The 25,218-nt window shown below is 32.8% G+C and overlaps 1 protein-coding gene across 9 annotated transcripts in view; it reads left to right on the top strand.

The window, feature by feature from the left end:
• ATP11B (ATPase phospholipid transporting 11B (putative)) overlaps positions 1-25,218 on the top strand; it is a 103,395-nt gene that overhangs the window by 10,029 nt on the left and 68,148 nt on the right. For 8 of the 9 annotated variants that reach the window (XR_012508131.1, XM_074367231.1, XM_074367227.1 and 5 more), the window contains exons 2-7: positions 7,062-7,178; positions 13,280-13,369; positions 15,034-15,114; positions 17,144-17,251; positions 17,445-17,573; positions 18,164-18,267. Coding sequence is in view for 8 of the 9 variants with exons in the window: in XM_074367231.1 (XP_074223332.1) it covers positions 7,062-7,178; positions 13,280-13,369; positions 15,034-15,114; positions 17,144-17,251; positions 17,445-17,573; positions 18,164-18,267 (629 nt within the window). In the remaining variant the exon portion in view is untranslated. Of the gene's footprint in view, positions 1-7,061; positions 7,179-13,279; positions 13,370-15,033; positions 15,115-17,143; positions 17,252-17,444; positions 17,574-18,163; positions 18,268-25,218 lie in introns of those variants that run through there. The other variant, XM_074367263.1, reaches the window with a different exon arrangement.

Below are 25,218 nucleotides of genomic sequence, written 5' to 3'. Positions count from 1 at the left end.
TCAGCTTTCTTCATTTTTCATGTTCAAATAAAAAAAAAATTCCATTTCAAATGAGAGATCCTGTCAGTTTCCAAAGTTAATGTTTTACACCTTTTTGGCTCTTGATCATTTTCTCTTCTTCCTTAATCCTTCAATAATTTTTCCTTCCCATAACTTTTTCTTCCTCTTTACCAGATCCTTCATTTCAAACCTGAAAATAAGCTTATGGTTTGTTTACAGTAAATATTTTCACTTAATCCAGTTTTTCATTAGTTAACTGCTATTCCCACTTCCCACCCTCCTCCCCACCTCCATTCATCAATCCAATGTAGCCCTTTTTACTTTACTCAAACTGTGTTGGCAAAAGCCACCAGTGATTTCCTAATTATTACAGTTGTCTTTTTTCTTTGCAGCATATAATAATTCCTTTTTGCAACTTCTTCCTGGGTTTCTGCCACACTGCTCTTCTTGTTTTTCTTCTACTGTAATGATCTTTTCCTCTGCTTACTCCCTTTCTTCCACAGATATCTCAAATGACAGCCCTGAGAATTCCATCTCTTAACCCTTATTCTCTTCTGTACACTTTTAGTAGGCAGTCTCCTACATACTTTTGACTTTAACCACCATCATTATGCTTGCCCAGTTTTAATCTCAAGCCCAACCCTCATTCCTAAACTCTAAACAAGCATATCCAGTTGTTTACTAGGTATCCTTTTTGAGTTTACCACATTCAAACCAGAAAATAATTCTAGTTTGATCTTAAATATATGAGAGGAAATAGGAAATTAAATGATATCTAAGGTAAATAAGACCTAAATCAACTCCATGTGGTTAGGGACTAAGTCACATATTCCTTTTTATCATCACTGGTCCTTAGCACACAGAGAAGCCCTTAGTAAGTTCTCAGTAAATACTCTTTGATTGTTTGCTGAAATAAATTTTTTTTATTACATTTAGGAAGATACCAGAAAGCAAGAATTTTCAGTCAGTGGTACAATTTTAATAGTCATTACACAGGGTAAATGAATTGCTTATTGAAAGAACTGATAATAAGCTAAAATATTCCTTTGTGTTTTTTTATAATACATTTTCAGAATTATGTGGGTTTGACCCAGTGTTGCTAAATAATCATTTCTGTGTTTAAAGTTCAGTTTTCAAATTTTCATAGCAATCGTTTAAGATCTGCTGAGTTCTTTTCTTTTTTTAACCTTTTTTAACATGTTTTACTTTCTTCTGAAGCATGTCTCAGGTTCCCAGAATATAAAATTAATAAGATAATTGTGTATCTTCCTTCCACCTTACTTTTTTCTACCTTTTGTTTTAGTTCTTATCTAACTTATTAAATAGGTTTCACTCATTATGTCTGTTTTCTGACTTCAATATATTTTTATGTTGTTACTGTTTAGAATTTTTTACCTAACACATAAGCCTGTTTAAATCTCTACTTGGAAATATTTGTTGTAGTTTCCTGGTTTGAATACTGGTATTCTGCTTATGGTATAAGCAGCAGCTTCCAACTTGAGAAAGTCTATTGTAGACCCAAGATAGTGATTACTTGTAATATTACTTAGATTTTGGCCATCCAAGTACATGGTTACTTTTCAGCCCTGTTGGGCCCACTGCCCTCTATTTCTAACATATTTCAAAAATGCTCTTTCCATTCTTATCCTGAAATAAAATTTAAACATATAACCTGCCACATATATAACTTGATTCTTTTAAAAATTAACATTAAAACCCTAGTTTTCATATGAATAAAAATAAATAAATATATTAAATAATATCTACTTCCATATGGAAATGCTCAATTGTAGCTGCGCTAGAGATAATGAGTATTCAGATGCTGTAATCAGTGTGAATGCATGGCTACTAAATGCAGGCTACTGGAAGTGTAGTATATTGGTGATTCAGGTACAAGTGACATTTCCATTGGTGATGTAATTTTCTGAAACAGTAAATACTTTATAAAGTTCTGACAAATTATTATCTTCATTTTACATGATAGTTCCATTCCTGAAACACTCGTAAATCTATATAAAACATTTTGTGTTTGTTTTTAAATAGGAAGTTCACATTTTTCTGAAGAGATTTTTACCAGTGTGAGTATCAGGCAGGGCATTTGAAAGTTATCTGGTTCACAGGACATTTCTTTGTTGGCAGGACTCTACAGTTGATTGAAGAATATCTGATAATCTCTGCCCTAGCCATCCACTCATCTCATAAATACCACTAGACACCACCCTCCCAAATCATTGTTTGATCCTTCCCTTAGGCTCTTTCCCCAAAAGGAGTTCTGACTTTAAGGCGAGTAATCTCTTAGCTGTAGTAGAGAAATTATATATAGATCTCTATGTACTATATAGTAAGAATAGGGAAACACAATTAAGCAACCAATCAGAAAACTGGTGAGTAAAAAAGCCTCTAGAGCAAAGTATATGGTCATTCAGAAACATTATTTCAGTGACAGTATTATTTTGGTTGATTTTTCTAAACATAAATGCTTGGTATTACATTGTACCTATCTGGTAACAAGAATAGCATTTACTTTCATTTCTATATAAGAGCAAGAGTGTTATGGATTTTGGGAAACATTGAAAATGTTTATAATTGTGGTGAGATGAAAGGATGTCTAGACTGTGGAAAGTCCCAAGCCACCTTTGCATTAAGGCAAAGTTCTTGGAAGCCCAGACTGCTCTGATAGATGGCAAAAACTACCTTAAATCCTAAAATGAAAATTATGTAACATGACACAAAAGGCTAAAATTAAATTATTGTGTTTACATCATGGGCATTTTAAGTTATTCCCTATCACCTTGCTTTGGTCTGCTAACAGTGTAAAATTATCTTGCCCTTATAATACCTTCATGTAAGTATATTTTATTTAAAGTTTATGTCCAGAAAACAGTAGTTCACAATTAAGTTTGTAGATTTCGTAAAATACATTAAATCATTCTTCCCCAGAAACGTATTTTTCCTAGGCCATTTTTCATGTGCCTGTGTACATTGGAACATGTAGCCAACAAAACTCACTTTTTGTTATATAAAACGTATGACCTAAATAAACCTCTCTTCATTTATTTTAATAATAGTGCTATTGCAGTTTTGACTCTGAAGCTTCTTTTTCCTGTTGTTTTTGCATTTTTTCATTTATTTTGTAGCTTTTCTATTATGCAGGAAATAGATTACATATAAGAATGATTAAATACACAAATTTACTTTCATCACCATGAACTCTAAAGATAATGTTTTCTTAGTTATTTTAAAGAAGTGTAACACTAATTACAGGACTATGGTTTTAGTTTCTTCTTAGCTGTTATTTATAATGCTTGTTGTTTTCATAAAATCTTTGGGATTTTTAGAATAGTACAGAAGCTGGTATATTTAGTATGAAAATATAAAATGTTATGATTCATTTCCAAATACTGCTTTTTGCCAAAGACCAACTTCTAAAAATTAGAAAGCTTTTTTCTAATTTGGTTTCCCTAGGCTTCATCAGTTTGCTGCTACAAAAGGAGTCTCTTTCAGATCAGTCCCATGTGTTGTCAGTTCTTCCCCTAAATGCCACCATGAGATTTTTTTCCACCTTAAATACTCGTCCACTTTTTTTTTTAATACCAGTGGTTTTTACATGTGTTAACAAATTCAGATGGAAGAAAAAAAGGTTTTTAATTTCATAACTTTTTTAGGGTATGAGAGTTTTTATTTTTAAATAGTTTAAGTTTGTGTGCTTCCAAAAGCCTATATAGTTGACCCTTGAAAAACACAGGTTTGAACTGTGAAGGTCCCTGTATATTTGAATTTTTTTCAGTGGTAAATACTGCAGTACTGCATGATTGTCAGTTGACTGAATCCAAGGATGCAGTAACCAGCTCTAAAATTATACTTGGGTTTTCAACTGTGTGGAGGGTGGGCTCCCCTAACCCCCAAGTTGCTCACGGGTCAGCTGTACTGTACTTATTATTAGCAGGGATTAAATTAAAATCAGGGTGGCTAAAATGGCTTTAATCTGTCTCAGTTCCTTTGCCCAGGACAATATGAAATCAGAGAAGAAAGGAGCAGGCAAGCCATCAAGGAGTTCAGAGTGTGAATGGGTAGTCTAGGATGACAACAGAAGGTGTAATACATGCCACAGGTTTCTGAACCCTGGCCTAGTGATTAGGAAGTTCAGATTTGACAGTGCCATAGAATTGCTGAGAATGCTTGCTAGAAATCGTGTGAAACTAGTTGAACTTCACACTGACGGTATAGTTATAAAATTAATTTTGATAACAGATCTTGTTTTGATTCCTGTTAAAGAAAGTAGAGGTGCTGTTGAAACAGATTCTCTGTCATTTTTAAAATATGGAATATTGAGATAGGAAACTGATTATAAAAGTGAGACTTGAAATAAGGGGTTTTAACTTTCTTTTCGTCATGAAAATCTGATGAAAGCTATGCTCACTGTCATTAGGAAAATGCAAGTATATCCAAATTTGCATACAATTTCAGATATTCACAGTCCTGAAGTCCTGCTCTAAGTCACTTCTTTTCATTTTTTGGACAGTTTTATTTTTATTTAATTCGGGGCTTGAATTTGTTGCACAGAAGACAATGAATTGTTGCGCAGAAGATAATGAATTGAAGTTTCAGGTTTAATTTCCATAAGGGACACTTAGCTGTACTTATACTACAGTCACAAATAGAAAATTTAACCATTTTCTGTGTGAAAAAAAGTGACACACAGCTGTATGTATATGGATGCCATTGATTATGATTGGTTAAGATCATTTGAATTAATCACTGGAAAAACAACTCAAAATGCTTAAACTGGATGTTGTAACATCTTTGGGAATAAGGAAAAATGGATTATCATTATTCTTTCAGAATTATCATATTTTAAATCATGATTTCTTGGAATATGGTGATACTGAATTTAAAATTCAGTTTAATTTAAAACTGATTTCATTTTTTGGAACATTTCAGAATATCTCCTTGAAATAATTGTAGAAATCTCAGGAGTCCCAAAACTTTAGTATGTGATAGCTGGTTCATACAGTAGAGATGAATGGAGAATGATGAGCATTTGCTTCCTGGAAAGTGCATGCATTTCTGTGTAGCATATTCTAGTCATGAATGAGAGGATATAGTATATATGTATCATAATATATTTGGGGGAGGGTCTTTGTATCACTGATTCTCAGTCTCAGTTGTCTTGACGTCTTAAAGACTTATGTATTCTTTCAAACTCAAATTTACTTTCTTTTTTCTTTAATTTATCCCAGAAATTTACAGGTATCAGTACAACTTAGTGTTATGTTAAGATGGTTTCAAAGTGAATGCAGAATAAATATGTTGCATGCAGTCTACTGCTTCAGTTACCTTCACGTCCCTCTCAGTTTTATGAACTCTACAGGCAAACTTCCTGCAGATCCTCTTTGAGAAATACAGCCATAGACTACAGTAGCATTCAAACTCTGTTTGTACATTTATTTATTTATTGAGTTGGAGCGTGTTATGGTTTGCTTTCATATATAACAAATCACATAATCCTTCATGGCTTCCTGTAGTACTTAAACCCAATAAATATTTATTGATTGAATAAATGGAATATATCTTTAAAATGATTATGATATTCCAGATAGAGCAATGAGTTCCAGCTCTGATTTTGAAACCTGCTCTTTTCCCCCCATGAGTTGTTACAGGGCACAATTGTGAAATGTTTAAAAGAAAATTTATGAGGAAGATAAGCATGCATGCCACATTTAATCCTTGAAGAAACTAATTTTGAAATTAGACATATCATGGCACATTCTTATCCATAAAATGTGACCATCACTGTAAGTAGCATAAACAAATAAAATAAAACTTCACTTTTTTAATGGAGCATACAAATTCATTTAATTTGCACACCCGTATACCAGCTGTTTCTAAGATCACAAAATAAATTTTTTAAAATCACAAATAAAAGCAGTTGAAAACCATGCATAGCATTGCTAATATCCTGATGTGCTAAATAAAATAACCCTCTAGGTTATATGGAAATTTCCACTATCTGTTTATGTCTGTGCTTGATAGAAATTTTACAGGGATGCTAAGCATTGGAAGGGCAGTTGCAGTACTTTCTTAGTAGATTGCTAACTTAGAGTCCTTAATATATAAAAATGGATCACTGTAGTTTATGAATACCAAGTTTAATCAATCTCTTAATAACTTAGTAGTGCTAGTAGATAGCCCTTGACCACCATGAAAAACATAAAAATCTAAGAAAATTTGATTCATTGTCTGTTAGAAGAAGTCTTGTATTTGGTGATTGCTTTCAGCCTGTCAGAGGGTCCCCAGGATCTACCAAAGGAGTCTAGAAGTTTCACTTGCCACCCTGGAAAAGAATATAATACTGTAGGAATAAATTATCAGTATTCTTGTCACCAGGGAAAAATTTTCCACTAGAGATCGTTACTAAACATACCTTAATAAATGGTCTTCTAAATTTGAGGCTAGAATTATTACATATGTCCATATTTTAGGAAGTTGATTGATAATGTAACCAGCACAGAGAAGTGCTTGTGTGGAATGAATCTGGGTTATCCAATGCCTTGTTAAGTCCTTTGGGAACAAACCTCTTTGAAACCGAGTTGATTTGGGTGTAAAAGAAATGAAGTGTAAACCTTTCATCTCATGTGGTAGGTCCTGACTAGGCCTTTGCTACACAGGACTTCCACATCACTGAATAGGAATCTATCCTAAGAAAAAAAACAAAGAACCCCAGGAATGAAAGGGAAGGAAAGAAGCCTTGTCTTCAAATGCTTCTGTAGGTCTTCTATATGATTATTCTTTTCTTGTGAAAATATTCTGACAGAATATGGACTGTTTTTCATTACCAGATGTTATTACCTGGTTAGTTTATACCTGAAGATAGTGTTTACTTGTTTACTTGTGAAAAAAAAAATATGACTCAACTCTCCTAATAATTAAATAGATTGAGCCTATATGCAGTTTAGGGTCAGTAATGGTACATATAATACGATCAATTAAATAGAACCATTAGTAAAGAAATCATAGCAGCTAACCTTGTTGACCATTATTTTTCTTTTGCTTGACCTTAGGGTTTTGACCCACCTCATCAGAGTGACACAAGAACTATTTATATAGCCAATAGGTTTCCTCAAAATGGCCTTTACACACCTCAGAAATTTATAGATAACCGGATCATTTCATCTAAGGTAAGAATTAACACTTTCATAATTAAAACTGTGGTTGTGTACTGTTTTGTTTCAAAAAAAAAGTGATTTGTTTATGTATTCTAGTATACATTTATATCCTTAAAAATTCCAGGAAATGGTGATTGGTAGATTTATCTTAACCAAAATTATGAACTGTAAACTAAAAGGAGTTGCTAGTTGCTAATATCAGGTAGCCAACATGCCAAAAATTATCCTTAGTTGCAATTAAACCAAGGAACTAATATTTATATCATGTGCTAGGCACTGTATTTGGTGCTTTCCATATTATTTAACCCTTACAACAACTTTAAGATAGCTTTCACAAAATTGTTGTTATACTCATTTTATATCCGTTTCTTCAGTTAAAGTGCTGGAAAATAATTTACCCTAGGGATGAGATAAGAATTTAAACTCAATTCTGTGTGACTTTAAAGCCTGACTTCCTCCAATTTTATGACTCTTGTGTAAACATTTTATAGTACAAAAGTACTGCTTCACTCTTATATATTCTTCCTTGTTTCATTTTTTTTCCCATGACATTTTTAAGGTGTTTAAAGTTTAACTTGAAACTGAATATTATAGAGTAATGCTATCTTATAGACTCTTCCCTCATGATTGAAATGTTATCCGTGCTATTATCGATGCTAATATGATAGTCATTAGCCACATGGGGCTATTTGTCTTGAAATGTGGTAATGTAATTGAGGAACTTAATTTTTAATTTAATTTTAATATACGTAAAATTAAGTGTTAATAGCTACATGCAACTAGTGGCTACTGTATTGGAAAGGTCAATTATAGAGAATGTGAGTCAGAGACTGAGGGTCAAGTTCTCCTTTGAGCATACCTGTTGCATAATAGGCCATCTTAAGAAGCATCTTTGTCTTGCTCTTTCCCTCCCTTCCAGGGCAACTAAAATTTTCTGTCTAATCCTGATCTCATTTTTCTGAAAGATACTGTCGTAGGCCAGTGGTTCCTTTGTCCTGTTCCTTTTTTACAACTTTCACGTTATTTATTTTTGCAACACACCTATTAGTGACATCTCATTTTGGACAGTGGTTCTCAAGTAGAAGGCAGGAAGGGGAAATACCAAAATCTAGGGTAATAGAGAGTTCTAGATTGATAACACAGTTCTTAGTAAATGATGCAAGAAATGTCCATAAGAATTTTAAGTGTTTTATTTTAAACTTTGGTATATGTATATACAATAAAATTCACTAGTTTTAAGTATATAATTTGATAAGTTTTCACAAATGTATAACATCATGTAACCGCTACCACAATCAAGATATTGAATATATTTGTCACTCCAGAAAGCTAGTAGCCAGTCCCCCTCTTCCTCACCTCTAGCACTAGCAACTGATCTGCAGAAGGTAAACTTTGAATTCATTTTTCTTGGCCATTGTTACATAATTAAAAGCATTTTAAAACAATCATTTACTATTTTTCTTAGAAGTATTTTCATGTGTTTTAATATTTACTTGAATGCCACCTCTCTGGCAGGATAAGCACAGAATTTGGACTCATTCAATCTGTTAATTTGTTTATATTTCAGAAAACCTGAAAACAACAATTCGTAACATTTGTAAACTAACTTTCATGAGAAATTGTTATGTACCATCTGAGTTTTTCCATTGTATTTTTGAGCTAGCCAAAGAAATCCTGAAACCAGTTGCCATTTTGTCAGTTTATACAGTTGCTCTTTTCAAGATTCTGGAAGATGAAATATATTGTCACTATTGTAATTTAAATAGATTGATGTAAACACTGAACATAGCCAACTTAATTCTTATGAAGTTTTACCCATTTGATCTGGTGACTGAGGAAGTTGCATGGAAATACTATGACCCCTGTAGGGACAACTGTCTTTTTACTGTAGTTAAGATCAGCTAGTAATGATTTGACCCAGAATTAACATCTAATATGTGCATATTGAGCAGTGACTTGTTTTGGTTCTAAGAAGTGTCTACTTCTCTTCTCTATAGAGCCCTGAACATAGTTCCCAACCCCAGATTCTAGAGCACTGGTGCTGTGACCACCACAGGGAGTTATGTTTCAGGAATGCCAGGTTAGAAATGAAAATGTTGTTTCACCTAAGAAAGGCAGGATCTTAGATTCTGTACTCTACTCTTTTTATACCCTTAGGACAGATAGGCTTTTGTGGGCTCTTCTGGAACCTAACCCTATTTATAAAATTATTCATATGGAAAAGGATGTTTCATGTATCAAATAACTAATTAAGAAACAAATTTCTGACATAAAATTAGAACCATCTTATGTTGCACCAGGTAAAACTAAGTAAACTATCTCTTTAAAAATCTTGAATTGGTCAATAACCAGTAAGGCTGCATTCATTGCCTGACATGAGAAGAGTTATCTGAAAAAAAATTTATTTCCAATCGTATTTATTAATTTATCTATCTATCCTGCTACAGTTTTGATTCCTGTGTGCCAAGTACTAGTGTAAGTACTAGAGGTAGAGCAGCAAATAAAGCAATGTCCCTAGCCTCAGGGATCTTACTTTACCCCATTTACATTCTCCCAGTAGAATGTAACAGTGCTATAAAGTTTCCCTGTTTCATAAAGTTGTGTTGTGAGTAGTGAAAGGCACAAGTAAAATTTGTACTGAATTACCTTGCCCACGTAATATAGCATTACAGGCTTATAAACTGATTAATAATATAACAGATATGTGTATAGCAATTAGCATAAGCCAGATTCTGCCCCAAGTTCTTCATAAGTATATTAGCATATTTAATAATCCTATACAGTGTAATTATTATTGTCCTCATTTTGTAGAGGCACAGAGTGGGGTACAGAAAGATTAGGTCCAAGGACATTCAGTGACCTTGGATTAAGGATTTAGAGCAAAGCAGTTTAACCCCTTACCATCTTTGTTTGTGAGCATGATATTCTAATGTCTTACTTTGAAAATTGACATTGTGACAGATTTTTGTGTCCTTTATGAGATTTTCTTGGTGGTTATACCAGTGATCACTTATCTAAAGGCTTTTTAATGAATGAAAGAGTCTTTAACTTCTGTAGTGCTTTATAATTTTCAAAAGTTTCACACAGATGATTTCATATAATCCCATAATAACTCCTTTTTTAGTTGATTTATAGTGTTTCAGGTGTACAGCAAAGTGAGTCAGTTATATACTAAACATATATATGTGTGTGTGTATATTCTTTCTCAATCTCTTTTCCATTATAGTTGATTTTTTATGATGATTTATAGTTGATTTACAGTGTTTCAGGTGTACAGCAAAGTGAGTCAATTATATACACACATATATATGTGTGTATATATTCTTTTTCAGACTCTTTTCCATTATAGGTTATTACAAGATATTGAATATAGTTCTTGTGCTATACAGTAGGTCCTTGTTTAATAACCCTTTATTTCCCTCCTACTCTTATGTTTCCCTGCCCTCCTTCCCTCTCCTCACTGGTAACCACTAGTTTGTTCTCTATATCTGTGAGTCTGCTTCTTTTTGTTAAATTCACTAGTTGTATTTTTTAGATCCCACAGTGATATCATATATTGTTTGTCTTTCTCTCTCTGACTTATTTCACTTAGCATAAGGCCCTCCAAGTCCATCCATGTTGCTGCAAATGGCAAAATTTCATTATTTTTATGGCTGAGTAATACTCCAGTGTGTGTGTGTGTTTGTGTGTGTGTGTGTGTGTGTGTGTGTGTGTGTGTATTTATCTCACATCTTTTTATCCAGTCATCTGTTGATGGACACTTAGGTTGTTTTCCTACCTTGGCAAAATGTATCTTTTCAAATTAGTGGGGGGTTTTGTTTTTGTTACTGTTTTGTATATATATCCAGGAGTCAAATTGCTGGGTCATAGGGTAGCTTTATTTTTAGTTTTTTTGAGAAACTTCTGTATTGTTTTCCACAGTGGCTGCACGAATTTACATTCCACCAGCAGTATGGGAGGATTCCCTTTTCTCCACATCCTCACCAACATTTGTTATTTGTGTTCTTTTTGGTGATAGCCAGGTATGAGATCAGGGTGATGCTGCCCTCATAGAAGTAGTTCTCAAGTTCCTTACACTGCAGTTTTTTGGAATAGTTTTAGAAGGATAGGTATTAACTCTTCATTCAGTGTTTGGTAGAATTCACCTGTGAAGCTATCTGGTCCTTGGACTTTCGTTTTGGGGGAGTTTTTAAATTACTGATTTAATTTCATTAGTGATAATTGTTATGTTCGTATTTTCTATTTCTTCCTGGTTCAGTCTTGGGAGATTGTACCTTTCTAAGAATTTGTCCATTTCTTTTAGGTTGTCCATTTTATTGGCATGTAGTTGTTCGTAGTTTTCTGTTAATGATCCTTTGTATTTCTGTGGTGTCAGTTGTAACTTCTTTTTCAGTTCTGATTTTATTGATATGGGCCTTTTTTTCTTGAAGGTTTGGCTAAAAGTTTATCCAACTTTGTCTGTCTTTCCAAAGAACCAGCTTTTAGTTTCATTGATCTTCTCTATTGTTTATTTAGTCTCTACTTCATTTATTTTTGCTCTGGTATTTATGATTTCTTTCCTTATACCAGGGGTTTTGTGTGTTCTTTCTCTAGTTCCTTTAGGTGTAAGATTAGGTTGTTTCAAGATTTTTCTGAAATAAATCCAATTTGAAGAAAATGGCAATACGAACATACATATTGATAATTACTTTAAATGTAAATGGACTACATGCCCCAACTAAAAGACATGGAGTGGCTGAATGGATACATAAACAAGGCCTATATATAGGCTGCCTACAAGAGACTTACTTCAGATTTAGAGACACAGACTTAAAGTGAGGGGATGGGAAAAGGTATGCCATGCAGTGGAAATCAGAAGAAAGCCAGAGTAGCAGTACTTGTATCAGACAAAATATACTTTTAAATAAAGACTGTTACAAAAGACAAAGAAGCATACTACATGATGATTAAGGGGTCAATCCAAGAAGATGTAACAATTATAAATATATATTATGCACCCAACATAGGAGCACCTAAATATATAAGGCAAATATTAATGGACATAAAGAGAGAAATCAACAGTAACACAACAATAGTAGGGACTTTAATACCTGACTTACATCAATGAACAGATCATCCAGACAGAAAATCAATAAGGAAACACTGGCCTTAAATGACACATTAGACCTGATGTACTTAATTCGTGAGTATAGATCATTTCATCCAAAAGCAGCAGAATACACGTTCTTTTCAAGTGCATATGGAACATTCTCCAGGATAGGACAAATGCTAGGCCACAAAACAAGCCTCAGGAAATTTAAGAAAATTGAAGTCATATCAGGCATCTTTTCTGACCACAACTCAATGAGACTGGAAAGCAACTACAAGAAAAAAACAACATGAAACACAAATACATGGGGGCTAAACAGCATGCTACTAAGCAACCAGTGAATCATGTAGAAATCAAAGAGGAATTCAAAAAAATACCTAGAAACAAATGAAAATGAAGATCCAAAACCTATGGAATACAACAAAAGCAGTTCTAAGAGGGAAATTTATAGTGATACAAGCTTACCTCAGGAAACAAAAATCTCAAACTAAAGTATTTTTAAATCTTTTTTCACATTTTAGGTTATTTTTCTGCAGCCTATGCTTAATGAGAAATAATTGAATAATTATACCATTTCCTCTGTTTCTGACACTGAGCTAAATAAAACGTGAAATAAATTGAATTGAATCTAGTGTTAGCATTTCTATCAGCTCTTATTCATCTTTAACATTAGATTTAGTTTTGTGTAAACAAAATCCAAAATAAATTATTAAAATATTATTTTAGATCTGCCATTTCCAACTTACAAAAAATTAAGGACTTAATAGCAAAATTAATAGATTCTGGTTTATCTCATTTTTAAAAATTATACTAAAATTACCAATAAATACTAAAAGAAAGATAAAAAGTTGAATAAAAGTCCTGAAACTCTAAAAACCAGATAGTTTTATAGCATCAAGAGTTACATGAATTTAGCTAAGGGCTTAGTTAATCTGATATTACTTTTCTTATTACATGTATGTAGTATATATTATTTTGAAATATTAATTCATTCATCTCTCCCCTCTCCTTTATTTTTTTTTAGTATACTGTGTGGAATTTTGTTCCAAAAAATTTATTTGAACAATTCAGAAGAGTGGCAAACTTTTATTTTCTTATTATATTTTTGGTTCAGGTAAGCTTTATCGCTTCATAAATTTTTAAGTTTATAGATATGATTTCTAAGAATATATCTTCAGAGAAAAGTTGCATTGTATTTTAAATCATTTGACTTTGGGGCCTTTTATTTTTTTCTGCAGAGCTTACTCATTGTATTCAGTGAGTACAATGATTTAAACCACATGTAGATGTCTAAAAAATAGCCTATGAATTTTAAGATTAATTGTATTTTGTTTTATCACTGATGTGCTGTGGTGCTGACAATTATAATCAAACCCAAGAAAATAACATCATTCTTTTAGATGCTCTGCCTCAGAAAATAAACATTTGTCTTCTAACATACAGCACTTGTTTTTGGCCTCATCTTTGTACAAAGTAAATTTTTCTTTAGCTTTTCTTTTTTTTAATTTAAATTTTACTTTTATTAAAACAATTTTTTAATTATAATTTTTAAGAATCACTATGTAGATTTTTATCCACGAGGTTATTTTCTTAACTTAAATCTGTGTTTATATAAGCTGTTTGACAGTTTCTTAATTTTCACATTGTACTTTTTTTTTCTAATATCAAGATATCAAGAGAACAGCTTACAAAACTTGAGTATAAAGTCAAGATTCAAAATTAGTAGTTGTCATTTTCTTTTGAAGAGGTTATTCTTTTCTGATCGTGTTCTTTTCTGATCATTCTTTCTGATCATATTCTTTTCTGATCAGCAGTCTCTTTCAATGTGGCATTGAATTTTTTTTGTATAAACTTTGAACCGTTCTCTCTATAGAACCTGGGCTTTCAAAAGGAAAAAAAAAACTTGTCAAGTAATCACTTTAAAACTCAGGAAATTTTTTTATATTGCTTTCTTTCATGAACAGAAAAAGAACTTCTGATTTTTTTTTTTTTTAATCAACATCAGCTTGGGTTTGGTCAGAAAAATAAGAAATTTATACTAACCACATTGATATTAATGCATGAATTTGTGAAATTACTAGCCAGGATCAGGAATTCACCTTGTCTGTGGAATAGAACAAATTTAATTAGCCTATCCAGAGTAAAGGAACATTAATAAATCATTAGACCCACATCCCAAGTAACCAAACATAATTACTGCAAGTATTTTCTTTAATTCTCCAGCAATATATTGAAATCTAAATCTAATCTAAATCAGTTGTATGATTTAGATTGTATTTATAGCATCATTTTACAAGCTGTAGCCCTCTGGGTCTGCTAGTTGTAACAAAATCACTTGTAGAGAAAACCCTTTCTCTAGTCCCATTTCTTGTTCTCTCCCTAAGTGATGAGTTTATTCTGGATCCCAGGGTAAAAATTGACTTTTCAGCATTTCTCAGGATGGGCAAAGAATGTTAAATGAGATTTTGAGCAACTGTAACTCTACTTCAAGGCAAATATTGAGGAAGATCTTAAGTACTGTGTGTGCTAAGAAAGCTGAGTGACTGAGTCCATCCTAGCAGTATTTGTGGGGATGCAATAGATTTAGATATTTTACTAACCCCATATAATAGCCAACCAAGTGAGCTTGTGAAAAACTATGAACTTTTTCACTCTGGACCATGATCCATATTTTGTATGATGTTCTCTGAATTCCCAATAAATATGAGATTTTAGATGTTAATAGTGTGATATGTACAATATAAAATATAATATTCTGCATTCTTTTTTAAAATCCAGCTTATGATTGATACACCTACCAGTCCAATTACCAGTGGACTTCCATTGTTCTTTGTGATAACAGTTACTGCCATAAAGCAGGTATGAATTACTTTCTATTGTTTTTTTTCTTCCCCAAGTTATTCAGAAGTTGCTTAGTATTTGCACTCCAAAGTAAAATTAATTGTTGTGAAAATAATTTTCATAAGAAAGAAGTAAATTAGTTTGATTTTGCATACAGTAAAATTAAACTGCGTTAAGCCACCCTGTTATACTTTAGGTACCTGGTGACTCATGGGATGATTACAGTTGTTAAAATATGCTGTTCCTTTGACACACCTAGGAAGCATCCAAAAGCAAACATTTCATAGGTACAAACCAATTCATATATGAAACAGGTTAATTATAATAATGATCTTTGTAGAATTTGGCAGTATTTCAAGGAAATATAATTCAAAGGGGATATATTTATAGGAAGTGAAGCTTGTGCTTCTGGTGTGAACATTTCTGAAGAAAAATTGTGTAGTGCTTTCCTACTTTTTACACCTTCTCTGGTGATGTTGATTTTTATGTAAAGTAGTGTCCTAGGGGAAATAGCTCTAACCGACTTTTGAATTGATATTAAAATCTAGGTATAGAAAAATAGGATTCTTGGGTAAACATGGCAAGTAAGAAATTTAAAAATTCCTAGAAATGTCATGTTTGTATAGCTACCACTTCTCAGAAAGTCTTGTCAGAGGCTCAGTTATACAGAGTTGATCCTTTGCACCTGAGAAAGAGTTAATTTGAATTTTATTGTGTAAGTGTGATAAATTTTCATTTTATAAGATTTCAAGATAAGATTTAAATTGACTTAGAAACAAATTGACAAACATTTTATAATTCTGGAATGTAGTATATTCTTTGTTACTTACATGAGATAAGGGGAATCTATAGATTTAACAGTACATTCTTTTTCTGATGTGTCAGTATCAATGCTACTGTCCTCACTAAGTTTGATTTCCCTTTCTTCACTATTCTGTTGCAGACTAGAATTTGTGTAAGTTAGTAAGCACCCAGATTACTTCATGCAATTACATATTTATTTGGTTTTGCAGATGTCATTTACAGCAAGCATATATTTTTCACAAATGATAGCATAGAATATAACATGTTCTGTACCTTACTTTTATCACTTAATGCTATCTCCTAGATATCATTCCGTTATCTATACTTATCCTTTACCTCTGAATTCTTGAATTTTCCCTAAAATAGCACAAGTTTTTTTCTACTTAAAAAAAAAATGCCACTCTTTAACATTTAATCAAAGGATTCTTTGTGAAATGCTTGTTTCCCTTTTTGATGGTGATCTGTATAGCCTACCATATTTATTTTGAAGTACAAATTATAATTTTGTTGGTCTGTTGTTTAAGAGAGTGAAAACTCAACCTCGGTTTCAAAATCTGTTTATTTTTTCCTATTTATTGTCTGTAATAATGCCCTGTGAATTTATGTTCTATGATTAAAGTATCATTTGTACATAGAAGCAATAGAACTTATTAAATGAATAGATGTTAGAAAAGGTAGAAATCAAGAGTGACTCCCCAGATTCTGGTAGGAGCAACTCAGTAGATGGTGAGATCATTTGTCAAGATGGGAAACATTGGAAATGCAGCAAACTTGGGGGATAACATCATCAATTTACTTTTGAAATGTTTAATGTATTTGTGAAACATTAAAATGGAGATATTAAGAATGCAGTTGGATGTTCAACTTAGACTCAAGAAGAGAGACATGGGCTAAAGATATAATTTTTAAAGTTTTAGAACATACAGGGATAGGAAAATCTTGTAAGAAGTGAAGGATGAAAAAAGGCCCATTAAGATGACATAGAAGGAACCTCCCATGAGGAAACTGAGGAGTAACTAGAGAGGTACTGTGAAAACCAGAAACGTGTGTAATGAAAACCAAGAGAAGTGTTTCTAGTAGTAATGAATGTCAAATACCTATGATATATGCATCAAAATAGCTTAACGTAATGCTAATGAATGAAATGCTTTGGGAGAAGTTTTTATGTTTCTTTTTTTCATTTGATAAAAGTATCTTCTAATTATACTAAAAGGGGCACTTGTTATTTTTTTGATGTTTACAGGGATATGAAGATTGGTTACGACATAACTCAGATAATGAAGTAAATGGAGCTCCTGTTTATGTTGTTCGAAGTGGAGGCCTTGTAAAAACTAGATCAAAAAACATCCGGGTATGCATTTCATTAAAAAAAAAAAGATCAGTTTTATCTTGGTATCACAAATTCTAATGTAAATTATATTTTAATTAGAAGCCTTCTTTCCTACATTAAAATATTAGGGTAGCCCACTTGTTTAGCACTGAATGAAAATAAGATCTGGCCTTTTAAAATCTGTATATTCCCTTTTCCCCAAAATTCTTTATAGGTGGGTGATATTGTTCGAATAGCCAAAGATGAAATTTTCCCTGCAGATTTGGTGCTTCTGTCCTCAGATCGACTTGATGGTTCTTGTCACGTTACAACTGCTAGTTTGGATGGAGAAACTAACCTGAAGGTTTGTATATGTATATGTGTGTTGCTTTTGGTAAACAAAATGCCTTTGGATTATAGTGATACTTTCTTTTGCTTAAGGTGATAAAGTTTGACTTCATAAAAGATGTTTTAAATTACTGAAAAAAATTTTTTTTTCTTAAATAATATTATTAGGTATTTATTTCAAGGATAGCCCCATGTGGTTTAAAGTTTAAAATGAGAACTATTTTTAGGGAAAATATGATCTTTCAATATTTTGGTACTTATTCAGATGGGAGACACATTTAAATTTTTCTCAATTTTCAGAGTACAATCAAGGGTTGTACTTGATTCACTTTTTTTTTTTTTTACTATTAAGTTGTTTACAATAAATTTTGAACAGTAGTGACTATTAACACAGACTTAATTTCCTTATATGCAAATTGCCTCTGTGGACAGGTAATCACAGTAGCTTCTTTTGTTACTTGTTATTTTACATTCTTCTCTCCTCTGCTGTCTAAGTAGTCTCAAGTAGAGAATGCTATGAATTCATCTGTAAAAGAGATGTTATTTAAATTAGATGATATTTAAGGTCCCATTTGGATCTTGAAACTACAATTTAATTTTTTTCAGACACATGTGGCAGTTCCAGAAACAGCAATATTACAGACAGTTGCTAATTTGGACACTCTTGTAGCTGTGATAGAATGTCAGCAACCAGAAGCGGACTTGTACAGGTATGGTGTGATTACCATACTCATTTTAAGTCCTATTTACAGATCTTGTTTTTACGATCATAAATGAGTGATGAAATCTTTAGCTTATTGAAGACATTATTGGAGTGAGCAAGGCAGGAGATCAATTAATGGGGGAAAATGGTAAAGGCAGAATTTACCAGAATTCTAAGTTAAAGTTGATTCAAAAGTACTACTTTTATTCCATTTACCTTCTTTTTTGGCATGAACTGGCTTTATAACAATAACAGTAAACTTTATAATACGGGGAATGTATAGCTCAAGTGATAGAGTGCATGCTTAGCATGCACAAGGACCTGGGTTCAATCCCCAGGGCCTCCCCTAAAAATAAATAAACCTAGTTATCTTCCCCCCCTACACACACACAAAAAAAAAAAAGAAAGAAAAAGATAACTATAACTATTTTTGTAAACTGACTATAACTCAATAAAAAAAATTTTTTTAAACTTTATAATAGTAATTATAACAGAAATAAGATTATTTCCTTAGAAGAAAATAATCTAATGAGGGTGTGTGTCTGTGTGTGTACTTCATGAAGGCATGTCTTTTTGTTCACTAGGAACTAATTCCCTTTTAATATTACAATTCATTAAATAAAATGTAAGTCATCTTTCATCGATACGCTGCTTATTGTGGACTATGGAATAGAAACAACTTTTTATTATTAAAGACTTACAAACTAAACTTATTTTTACTCAATAATTGGTGATAGAATATAAATTACAGCCATATTGTTAAAATTACCCTCAGTTTTTTGTCACGTATCTCCCTCTGTTGGTTGAAGTGTTTCAAAATCTTATCATTAGTCATTGGCTTTTTCAAATCTCATCTTTGTTCTGGAACCATATATTTATAATGGAGTTTTCTCTATGTGATGTTCTAAGTCTTGCATTTTCATCAAAGTCAAATGCAGTATAGAGTTTTCCAGTTAACTGTAAAAGTTTGGAGTCTTGTGCTTTAAGAGCATTGTAACTATAAAATAGAGTTAATGGAAAAATTTAGTACTTTATGAGTTCTATATTGCTGTTATTTCCAAGTCCCAGGCAAGGGTAAATTATAAGATTATTAAAAACTAGAAAATGATGCAGCATTAAGCAAGCATAAGATTAATATGAGATCAAATATGACTAACGCTTTGGTGGGTGGTTTTTACATTATTTGGAAAATGGGGAGAAAATTTTTTAAAACTTTTTAATTACTGTTAAATATAAGGTCTTCCTTATTATTTTTTCTTTTCCTCTTCCTTAATAAAAGTGTGTATTTTCTTTTAAATATTAACGTAACATAACTATTACGGAAGACTGTTAGAATAGAAAGATAATTCGTAATTATGCCATTATTTCAAAAATTTTACAGCTATTTTTATTCATTTATTTAACAAATTATTGTTGAGCACCTATGTGCTCATTATGATAGGTGATAAATAAGATGAGTAAGCATAGTTTCTGTCCTTGAGGAACTCAAGGTATTTTATATATAATAAATATACTCAAAGATATTATATATAATATATTAAATTATATTTTTTCACTTTATTATATGTTATATATGAGGGAAGCATTGAAAGCATTTTCAGTGTCCAAGGAGGAGAATGCTTAAATGGGTATATGGTACAGATAGAAGATGAAATATGCAGATAATAAAAATGATGCTTTCAGAGAATTTAATAACAAAGGTACATACTAAAATATAATATTAAATAAAATAAGAGTTGTGGTTTCATATGATCCCAATTATATGAAAAGAAATGTGTATGTATTTGATGGGTAGGTAGTTAGGAAGATAGAAAAAATATATAGGTATAGAGAGAAACTTGGAAGAATTACTTGTCAGAATGTTACTAGTTGTTTCTTGGTGTTAGGATTTCAGCTGCCTTTTAATTACCTTTTTTATTCTCCTAATTTTTTTAATATTTCTTGAAAGAATATGGGTTGTTTTTATCATTGAAATATTTTCCATCTTACTGCACAGTATTCTTCATGATCATTTTTTAACATTTTTTATTGATTTATAATCATTTTACAATGTTGTGTCAAATTCCAGCGTTCAGCACAATTTTTCAGTTATTCATGGACATATACACACTCATTGTCACATTTTTTTCTCTGTGAGTTATCATAACATTTTGTGTATATTTCCCTGTGCTATACAGTGTAGTCTATTCTACAATTTTGAAATCCCAGTCTATCCCTTCCCACCCTCCACCCCCCTGGTAACCACAAGTCTGTATTCTCTGTCTGTGAGTCTATTTCTGTCCTGTATTTACGCTTTGTTTTTGTTTGTTTGTTTGTTTTTGTTTTTGTTTTTTAGATTCCACATATGAGCGATCTCATATGGTATTTTTCTTTCTCTTTCTGGCTTACTTCACTTAGAATGACATTCTCCAGGAGCATCCATGTTGCTGCAAATGGCATTATGTTGTCGGTTTTTATGGCTGAGTAGTATTCCATTGTATAAATATACCACATCTTCTTTATCCAGTCACCTGTTGGACATTTAGGCTGTTTCCATGTTTTGGCTATTGTAAATAGTGCTGCTATGAACATTGGGGTGCAGGTGTCATCCTGAAGTAGATTTCCTTCTGGATACAAGCCCAGGAGTGGGATTCCTGGGTCATATGGTGAGTCTATTCCTAGTCTTTTGAGGAATCTCCACACTGTTTTCCATAGTGGCTGCACCAAACTGCATTCCCACCAGCAGTGTAGGAGGGTTCCCCTTTCTCCACAGCCTCTCCAGCATTTGTCATTTGTGGATTTTTGAGTGACGACCATTCTGACTGGTGTGAGGTGATACCTCATTGTAGTTTTGATTTGCATTTCTCTGATAATTAGTGATATTGAGCATTTTTTCATGTGCTTTTTGATCATTTGTATGTCTTCCTTGGAGAATTGCTTGTTTAGGTCTTCTGCCCATTTTTGGATTGGGTTGTTTCTTTTTTTCTTATTGAGTCGTATGAGCTGCTTATATATTCTGGAGATCAAGCCTTTGTCGGTTTCACTTGCAAAAATTTTCTCCCATTCCGTAGGTTTTCTTCTTGTATTATTTCTGGTTTCCTTTGCTGTGCAGAAGCTTGTAAGTTTCATTAGGTCCCATTTGTTTATTCTTGCTTTTATTTCTTCTAGGAGAAAATTTTTGAAATGTATGTCAGATAGTGTTTTGCCTATGTTTTCCTCTAGGAGGTTTATTGTATCTTGTCTTATGTTTAAGTCTTTAATCCATTTTGAGTTGATTTTTGTATATGGTGTAAGGGAGTGTTCTAGCTTCATTGTTTTACATGCTGCTGTCCAGTTTCCCCAACACCATTTGCTGAAGAGACTGTCTTTATTCCAACGTATATTCTTGCCTCCTTTGTCGAAGATGAGTTGACCAAAAGTTTGTGGGTTCGTTTCTGGGCTCTCTATTCTGTTCCATTGGTCTATATGTCTGTTTTGGTACCAATACCATGCTGTCTTGATGATTGTAGCTCTATAGTATTGTCTGAAGTCTGGGAGAGTTATTCCTCCAGCCTCTTTCTTTCTCTTCAGTAATGCTTTGGCAATTCTAGGTCTTTGATGGTTCCATATGAATTTTATTATGATTTTTTCTAGTTCTGTGAAATATGTCCTGGGTAATTGGATAGGGATTGCATTAAATCTGTAGATTGCCTTGGGCAGTGTGACCATTTTAACAATATTGATTCTTCCAATCCAAGAGCATGGAATATCTTTCCATTTTTTAAAGTCTTCTTTAATTTCCTTCATCAACGGTTTATAGTTTTCTGTGTATAATTCTTTCACCTCCTTGGTTAGATTTATTCCCAGATATTTTATTACTTTGGGTGCTGTTTTAAAGGGGATTGTTTCTTTACTTTCTTCTTCTGTTGATTTATCGTTAGTGTAAAGAAATGCAACTGATTTTTGAACGTTAATTTTGTAACCTGCTACCTTGCTGAATTCTTCAATCAGCTCTAGTAGCTTTTGTGTGGACCTTTTAGGGTTTTCTATATATAGTAGCATGTCATCAGCATATAATGACACTTTTACCTCTTCTTTTCCAATTTGGATCCCTTTTATTTCTTTCTCTTGCCTGACTGCTGTGGCTAGGACTTCCAGGACTATGTTGAATAGGAGTGGTGATAGTGGGCATCCTTGTCTTGCCCCAGATTTTAGTGGGAAGCTTTTGAGTTTTTCACCGTTGAGTACTATGCTGGCTGTAGGTTTGTCATATATAGCTTTTATTATGTTGAGATATGTTCCCTCTATACCCACTTTGGCGAGAGTTTTTATCATAAATGGGTGTTGAATTTTATCAAATGCTTTTTCTGCATCGATGGAGATGATCATGTGGTTTTTGTCCTTTCTCTTGTTGATGTGATGTATTACACTGATTGATTTGCGTATGTTGAACCAGCCTTGTGTCCCTGGGATGAACCCCACTTGGTCATGATGTATAATCTTTTTTATGTGTTGTTGGATTCTATTTGCTAAAATTTTGGTGAGGATTTTGGCGTCTATGTTCATCAGTGATATTGGCCTATAATTCTCTTTTTTTGTAGTGTCTTTGCCTCGTTTTGGTATCAGGGTGATGGTGGCTTCATAGAATGAGTTTGGGAGTATTCCTTCCTTTTCAATCGTCTGGAAGAGTTTGAGAAGGACTGGTATGAGTTCTTCTTTGTATGTTTGGTAGAATTCCCTGGTGAAGCCGTCCGGTCCTGGACTTTTATTTGTAGGGAGGTTTTTAATTGCTATTTCTATTTCCTTTCTAGTGATCGGATTATTCAACTGTTCAGATTCTTCTTGCTTCAGTTTTGGTGGACAGTATGTTTCCAGAAACTTGTCCATCTCCTCTAGGTTATCCAGTTTGGTTCCATACAGTTTTTCATAATATTCTCGTATGATATTCTGTATTTCTATTTTGTTTGTTGTAATTTCTCCATTTTCCTTTCTTATTTTGCTAATTTGTGCTCTCTTTTCTTCTTTGTGAGTTTGGCCAGAGGTTTGTCGATTTTATTTACTTTTTCAAAAAACCAGCTTTTGGTTTGGTTGATTTTTTTCTATGGTCTTGTTAATCTCTATTGTATTTAATTCCTCTCTGATCTTTATTATTTCCTTCCTTCTGCTGCTTTTTGGGGCTTTTTGTTCTTCTTTTTCTAATTCATTCAGGTGGTGGGTTAAATTGTTTACTTGAGATTGTTCTTCTTTTTTGAGGAAGGCCTGTATCGCTATAAACTTCCCTCTTAGCACTGCTTTTGCTGTGTCCCATAGGTTTTGAGTGGTTGTGCTTTCATTATCATTTGTCTCAAGGTATTTTTTAATTTCAGCTTTGATTTCCTCATTGATCCATTGTTTTTTCAATAACATATTGTTTAATCTCCATGCTTTCCTTTTTTTCTCCTTTGTTTCTCTGTTGTTGATTTCCAGTTTCATGGCATTGTGGTCAGTAAAGATGCTTGAGATAATTTCTATCTTCTTAAAATTGTTGAGGTTTCTTTTGTGCCCAAGTACATGATCGATCCTGGAAAATGTTCCATGTGCACTTGAAAAGAATGTGTATCCTATTTTTGGGGGGTGTAATGTTCTGAAAATATCCACCAAATCTAGTTTTTCTATTGTAGTATTTAATTTCTCTGTTGCCTTGTTTATTTTCTGTCTGGAAGATCTGTCTAATGATGTTAATGCAGTGTTAAAATCTCCAACTATGATTGTATTCCCATCAATATCCCCCTTTATCTCTGTTAGTAATTCTTGTATGTACTTAGGTGCTCCTATATTGGGTGCATATATATTAACGAGTGTAATATCCTCATCTTGTATCACTCCTTTAATCATTATAAAATGTCCTTCTTTATCTTTCTTTATGGCCTTTGTTTTAAAGTCTATTTTGTCTGAAATCAGTACTGCAACACCTGCTTTTTTGGCTTTTCCATTTGCATGGAATATCCTTTTCCATCCTTTCACTCTCAATCTATATGTGTCCTTCTCCCTGAAGTGGGTCTCTTGTATGCAGCATATTGAAGGTTCTTGCTTTATTATCCAGTCTGCCACGTGTGTCTTTTGACTGGAGCATTTAGTCCATTAACATTTACAGTAATTAATGATAAATGTGTGTTTATTGCCATTTTGAACTTATCTTTGCAGTTGAATTGGTATATCCTCTTTGTTCCTTTCTTCTTCCTTTTGTGGTTTGGTAATTTTCCTTTGTATTATCATGGATTTTATTTAATTTTTGTGACTCCTTTGTAAATTTTTGGCTTGTGGTTACCCTTTTTTGTAAATCTATCAACCCATTACTATAACTGTTTTTATTAAACTGATAGTAACAAGATCTCAAACCCATCCTACTGTTAAAAAAATTTAAAAAAGAAAGAAAAAAAATATTCTATATTTCCCTGCCTCCCTCTCCCACTCTCAGTAATTTGTATGTCTTCTTTTATAATTTCATGTTTACTTTATTTGTAATTCATGTGTTATCACCTTTCCAGTTGTGTGTTTCTCATTTCTGTAGCATCCTGCTGCTTTTCTATTTAGAATAGCCCTTTCAATATTTCTTTTAGCATGGGTTTAGTGTTGCTAAACTCCTGCAGCTTTTTTTTTGTCTGTGAAACTCTTTATTTCTCCTTCTATCCTCAAGGATAGCCTTGTTGGATAAAGGATCCTAGGCTGCATCTTTTTTTCATTCAGGGCTTTGAATATATCTTGCCACTCCCTTCTGGCCTGTAGTGTTTGTGTGGAGAAATCAGCTGAGAGCCTTATGGGGGTTCCCTTGTAACTTACTCTTTGCTTTTCTCTTGCTGCCTTTAGAATCATTTCTTTATCCTTGACTCTGGCCATCTTGATTATGATATGTCTTGGTGTGGGTCTATTTGGATTCTTCCTGTTTGGGACCCTCTGAGCTTCCTGTACTTGGATATCTGATTCCTTCTTTAAGTTTGGGAAGTTTTCAGTCATGATTTCT

Source organism: Camelus bactrianus, chromosome 1 (assembly GCF_048773025.1).
Source record: "Camelus bactrianus isolate YW-2024 breed Bactrian camel chromosome 1, ASM4877302v1, whole genome shotgun sequence".
Classification (NCBI taxonomy): Eukaryota; Metazoa; Chordata; class Mammalia; order Artiodactyla; family Camelidae; genus Camelus; species Camelus bactrianus.
The sequence above is the reverse complement of the archived record's forward strand: the minus strand, read 5'-3'. Positions and strand labels throughout refer to the sequence as shown.